Source organism: Barbus barbus, assembly GCF_936440315.1.
Source record: "Barbus barbus genome assembly, chromosome: 9".
Lineage (NCBI taxonomy): Eukaryota > Metazoa > Chordata > Actinopteri > Cypriniformes > Cyprinidae > Barbus > Barbus barbus.
The window spans coordinates 29,201,634-29,208,353 of NC_136737.1; the positions used below are offsets into that span (position 1 = coordinate 29,201,634).

A 6,720-nucleotide genomic window follows, 5' to 3' on the forward strand; every position below is an offset into this window, starting at 1 on the left:
ACACACGAGATTTCAGGATGGAAACATGACAAATGTCTTGAAATAAATGATCAAAACAATGTCTTGATGTGTGGGTGTGACTCCAGTCCGTTCAGATTATTACAGAAATAATGCACTCCTGAAGTGGTAATATGGCCACGACGCTGGAGCTTATTAATGGAACGGTCTTCATTCTCAAACAAATTAAGACGATTGATTTTTATTGACTGAACAGAACCGCTTCTTGTGATAAAACACACTGTAAGGGTTTCCTCTGATTACGAAATATTTCTGTTTGCTGGGGTGGTACTATTATATAGCCCTATTAATAAGGAAGAGGAGCCCAAAATATAGTTTTTCTGCTATTTATTCTACTTGTTGCAAAATAGTGGCAATTATCTGCACTTCAGTATTGTATTACATTATAAACCAGTATGCAATAATAACGTATTGAGTGTAAATTATCATTTTAATTCAGATTATTAAATGGATGCCACCTTATTGATACAATAAAGCCCTCCCTACACCTACCCTAACCCTACCTACCCGTTACTGTATTTTCAACTTTCTGGTTATTTCTTTCATTTTTAAAAAATGAATGCCTTTACGATGTGATATGAGATTTGAAAAGGGAGAAAAGTCTAGTCGATCGCGTCAAAAATCCTCCCATAATTGATTTAGCATCTGCGCCACTGGAGCTGCTGGTCCATAGCAAAAGACGGGTTCAACCCCATAGCAGCTTTTTATAATCTTCACAGAGCCAATCACACGATGCTGGAGAATTAGTGTAAATAGACTCTCCGTTTACATTATCAAAGAACATTATCATTGACTTTAGTCTAATTCAAGCACTCAAAAACTCCCATTAATCACTGAAGTTGCTTACATTGTGAAATGAATATCTTGCTCACATCTTACGCACATCTGCACTTTGTTGTTTCTGATGAGAGAAATGGTCAGAGAGCAGAATTAATTCAGGGAGCGCTCACACTGAATAAAACACTCATCTGAATGCCTCTTATTGGTCATTGTACTCATGAGCTCAACAGAATCATGTGTGATTGGTTATAATGCGCAGTGCTGGAGCTAAAAACACAGCAGTCTCTGGCTCCGTGCCAGACAGTGAAGTTGAGCAAACACAGATTTGAATTTAGCACCGAACATCTAATCACACCGGTGTGATCGTTTATCAGAGACAAACATATATTAATCAGCTATTTGTGTCTTTTGGAAAATCCACTTCAGTAAACCGCACTCATAAATGCTACTGTTTCCTCTGTCAGGTTTGCACCTCTCTCTCTTAGATTCATCTTTGACCAATTGATGTTATGTATTTATTATCTCTGAATTGGATTCTTATTCTTTAATTATGTAGTAATTTAATAATTAGGGCCGGGACTCGATTAAAAAAAATAATCTAATTAATTAGAGGCTTTGTAATTAATTAATCGAAATTAATCGCATTTTAATCGCATATAAATATTTGACCTGAGAACAGTGAGAAGTAAGTTTTTTCATATGGATTTTTGAATTTCCCATCCACAGGGCGAACCAAAGCGGTCTCATCAGCTTCTTTGTCCATGTTCACTGTGGTTTGTTTTTGTCTGAACGCTAGTTGGTGCTCCAGTATATTCGGTCTGCCGAAACTCATCCAGTGAGAAACGTTCCGCGGTGCAAAAATAAGTGCGATTAAAATGCGTTAAAAACAATTTAACGCGTTATTTTTGTGTAATTAATTAATCTAAATTAACGCCTGAAAGTCCCTGCCCTATTAGTAATATAAATATGTACTAATGCACAATCATCATTTAATTAGTCACTTATTAATCTCATTAACTTTAACTCTTTGAGTTCTTGTGATTTGTCTTGAGACTTGTTTGTGTCTTGAAAGGCATGACTTGGTTCCTCCTCTGGTGAAATCAGCTGCTGAGTTCATGGGTGGAATAAACATATGGCAGGACTTTTACTTTCTGACCCCTGGACTATCCACCTCTGTCTGTAATATATCTGCTTGTTTTACACTCTTTGGCCACCAGGTGCTATTGTGAGCAAATGAAGCCTCCAGAAATGAACCCTTTTGTAACTACTTGCTGAAAAGCTTAAAGCTTCATGAAGCTTCATCTCACCATCTCTACTTCACAGGACTGCAGAAGGATACTTTCTCCAAAATAACAAATATTACCCAGAATTCATTGTTTTTTACAGGATTTTGCTGTTGTAATGAAAAAACAGGATGTTACTGTCAGAATATGGCCTTTTTACAGCATTTTTTTTACAGTGTATGTGTATTTATTTTTCCCCCTTTTTATTTCTTTATTTTATATAATGTTTGTATAATATAATACAAACATTATGTGTGAACTGTGTGAACATCGTAGGTCCGATCACTTAGAAAAGATACAGCACTCCTCTCCTCAATGAGCCGGTCGATTTGACACCTCATTCATGAACTGAACAGACAGATTCCTCTTTATTAATCACTTCCCAACTCTAGAGATCTAAATCATAAGACAAACTAGTGTTTGCATAAATCTGTTGCATTTTCCTCTTGTTACGGTTTGCTGCAGGAGTTGTAGCAATGTGTTGTGAATGTAAAGGAACAAAACAAAAATTAATATGTTATTAGACACAAGCTAATAAACAGGCTATTAAACACTAAGTATATATTTTGTGGTTATCCTTGCACCCTCTGAGTAAGTTGAGACTGGAGAGTTTGTGATCGTGAGATTCATGACCTCCGGTCGGAGTGAGACTCAAACACAACATCGAGTCCCTGATGAATGAATAATTGAAAATATAGGATGTACAGAATAATCAAATATCTCCATTTAAACTAACCAATATCTGTGATTAGTTACTAATTAGAAACACATTCTAAATTTAATGATCACTTGAGAATTGTAGTTAGATTAAAGCACGAGTAGTAGTCCTTCACACATTATACCTTCATCCACGCCGCTGGATTTCATCATTGAGCCGATTAGTGATCCTTACAAGACTTATATATCATAGTTACACTATAATGTTACTCTTATTTTAACATTATCACCTGTATAGTACTACAAACGGTTTGAGGAGTGAAAACGATGAACTAGTTCAGCATCACAATCAGGAATCATGTAGAGTGAGTTAAATTAATGTCTCAGCTGCTGGCAAGATACAATCTCTATAGCACCGATCCTGGTGTGAGAGAGAAAAGCAGAGCTCATACAAACACACTCTCACCCTAAAGCTGAAACACAATCCCAGAGATCATTCATGTTCTTCACTCTCTGCAGGCTGAGTAACTGCAGTATTGGAGAGAAAGGCTGTGCTGCTCTGAGTTCAGCTCTGAGATCAAACCCCTCACACCTGACTGAACTGGATCTGAGATTTAATAATCCAGGAGACTCAGGAGTGAAGCTGCTCTCTGCTCTACTGGAGGATCCACACTGTAAACTACAGAAACTACAGTAAGTTATTGATGCAATGATGTAATTTATTATCTTGTATTAAAGCAGATCTTAGTGTATTTTATCTTCCTCTCTATTGTACAGTATTTGACAGAGGAAACTCCACAAGCTCCAAACAAGTGAATCAAAACAACACGTCCTGAACAAGACTGTCACCTGGACATTAATATTGATACTGATCCAGCGGTTTCATACGTGAAGGATTTTATTGTTAATTTTTATTCAGCCTACATTTTTTCCAGTCTCATGGGAACATTTGTTTAAATAATTAGATTGGACATACTAACTGTACTGGAAACATTTAGTGTTAAATTACAGTATATTCCAGGTTAATAACTGCATTACTTTCACAGTAATTTCCCAGTGGGGCTTCTCTTGTATTGAACTGCACTCTCAGTAATTTCTTGTAAACAAACAGCGTCATACTGTGTTTTGTGCTGTGCATATGTATGAAGGGTCCCAGCATGTAATGCAGCATGAATAAATCATGCTGTAGAGTTTTATTTTTTATAATTCTTGTTGGTTTTGTGTTTTAAGTCAGAAATTTGAATATGAATATGCTAGGTCAAAGACAACAGTATAGTATATGACAGTCATGATCACAGTTTACCAGCAGAGTGCTCCAGTCTCAAGGAGAGAGTTTGACATAAAACATACTGTAATAAACTAAATAAATTAAATATGTAAAACATCAATTATTTATAAATAGATCTCTATTTTAACAGATCTAACTATGACCCCTCTGGGATTCACAAATCTTAATAAATCTTTGCTTTGAATATTTTTTGCCAAGCTTTCTTCCAATGTATATTATTCAATAATTACTCTTTTGTGGTAACTTTTTTGTCATGGAAATAAAATAAAATAAAAAAATACTGTTTAATATATTTATTAAGACATATTGGGTCAAATATATCTTTACCCCTGAAAAGCACATAGTATTTTTTTTTTTTCCTGTGTTAAATAGTTTTGGTGTCTTAAAGTAAGTCCAGAGGATTACACTTACAAAATAAATATTAATAAGAAATACTTCAGTTGTTTCAAGCTATCAGGCTAAATTAACGACTGCAACAATTTATCCCCTGGTCATGCCACATCCCTAGAAAAATACATGTGTTGTTTATGATAATCAGTTTATTGCCAAAGCATGGCATTTCAGGACACAATGAAAACAAGCAACAGTATCCAGCAATATCCTGTCTTATTCTTATTTGAAGAGACATGTCTTCCTTTTTTATTCTTCACCTGTTCACCTGTCATGTTATAAACAAACAAACAAACACAAACATGTTTGGTGTCTCCTGAGAAGCATCACAGATCAGAATCTTTGTGAAAATAATGACTTACAACTGTGACTCAGTCATATTACTATAAAGACAGCATTAGCATCTCTGGGAATGCAGTGATAAGATTACAAGTCAGTTTTTGGAAAATAACATTTCAAATTGAATAGAATGGGACAAATCAGTTGATTAAAATAGCCGTCTTTCATCACTCACCTTAGACTGAGTTTGATGTCTTTGGACTTCAGCTGTTGAGGTGTCTCAGGCTTTAGATCAGGAAGACATCCAAGATGTGCAATTTAATGAATGGGCTCCCAATACTAGGTTTGTGGACAGTCAGGAAGTGAGATTAGATGCAGATTGATGCATGTGACTCAGAAGGAGCAGTAGAGCATCCTACAATATGAGTTGACCTTAATTAACCTGTTGTTACTCTGTACACAAATCAGCTTATTTTGCTCTATTGCATAAAATTACCAACTTATAGCACAGGCTGTGTGACAGAGCAGCACTGGTTTACATACATCCTTATTGTTTCAGTTTTCTTACCTGCTAAGGAGCTGTGGATGCACACACACCATTAGCGCTCAAACACGCCACACTTAACCCATCGTTTACATCCCTACCATCTGTTACAGACCAAACACACACATGCACATGATAAGGGGCCTATGAGAGGGCCTTGGGTTTACCCATCACTTTGCCCCATGATGGTCATAAATACAGCGTATGAGTGAAAGAGTCACACGTCTGAAAAAGATGAATACATAAAATTAGTGATATTAATATATCACTGGTTCCCACAATCCTGCTACAGTTTCTTCAGTATGTGAATGTTAACAGTAAAATAACATTCTGCAGCATTAATATGCAGGTAATGGAAGAGTAATTTGTCTGGGAGTCAAAGCTTAAGCAATAATTTGCAACTCGTTACTTTTCTCTGTGAACTAAACGATATGTGATGCATCTCACTTTATCACAAACATGGAAGCAAAATGCCAGGGTTTGTTCATGATGCACAAATATATGAGTCATTGTGCTCCAAGTATAAATTATGCCACTTTACACATGACTTTACACATAACCAAATTATGCCACTTTACACATGACTTTACACATAACCAAATTATGCCACTTTACACATGACTTTACACATAACCAAATTATGCCACTTTACACATGACTTTACACATAACCAAATTATGTCACTTTACACATGACTTTACACATAACCAAATTATGACACTTTACACATAACTTTACACGTAACCAAATTATGACACTTTACACATGACTTTCCACATAACCAAATTATGACACTTTACACATAACTTTACACGTAACCAAATTATGCCACTTTACACATGACTTTACACATAACTTTACACATAACCAAATTATGTCACTTTACACATGACTTTACACATAACCAAATTATGACACTTTACACATAACTTTACACGTAACCAAATTATGACACTTTACACATGACTTTACACATAACCAAATTATGCCACTTTACACATGACTTTACACATAACCAAATTATGCCACTTTACACATGACTTTACACATAACCAAATTATGACACTTTACACATGACTTTACACATAACCAAATTATGCCACTTTACACATGACTTTACACATAACTTTACACATAACCAAATTATGCCACTTTACACATGACTTTACACATAATCAAATTATGCCACTTTACACATGACTTTACACATAACCAAATTATGCCACTTTACACATGACTTTACACATAATCAAATCATGTAGCATTATTATGTACCAGTGCAGAAGAAATAACTGATTTATTCTTGATAGGCCTATTATATTGTCAAATGTTGCATTGTTTATGGTAATAAGTTCAAGCATGTGGCTGACCCTACAGGTTTATTCCTAAACAGATGTTCTCTCTTATAAACAATGCAGTACTGTACGAACGGTTCGCGAATCGGTTCGACTGAATCACTCAAAAGAACGACTCGTTAGCGA

General features: G+C 35.4%; 1 protein-coding gene across 4 annotated transcripts in view; it reads left to right on the plus strand.

Moving 5' to 3' along the window:
• Positions 1 to 4,322, plus strand: part of LOC306874649 (NLR family CARD domain-containing protein 3-like) — a 36,355-nt gene extending 32,033 nt beyond the window's left edge. For 3 of the 4 annotated variants that reach the window (XM_079424820.1, XM_079424823.1, XM_079424821.1), the window contains 2 exons: positions 3,258 to 3,431; positions 3,516 to 4,283. In XM_079424820.1, coding sequence (XP_079280946.1) covers positions 3,258 to 3,431; positions 3,516 to 3,522 — 181 coding nt within the window. In that variant the 3' untranslated portion in view covers positions 3,523 to 4,283. Of the gene's footprint in view, positions 1 to 3,257; positions 3,432 to 3,515 lie in introns of all 4 variants that reach the window. The other variant, XM_079424822.1, reaches the window with a different exon arrangement.
• The last annotated feature ends 2,398 nt before the right edge of the window (positions 4,323 to 6,720 follow it).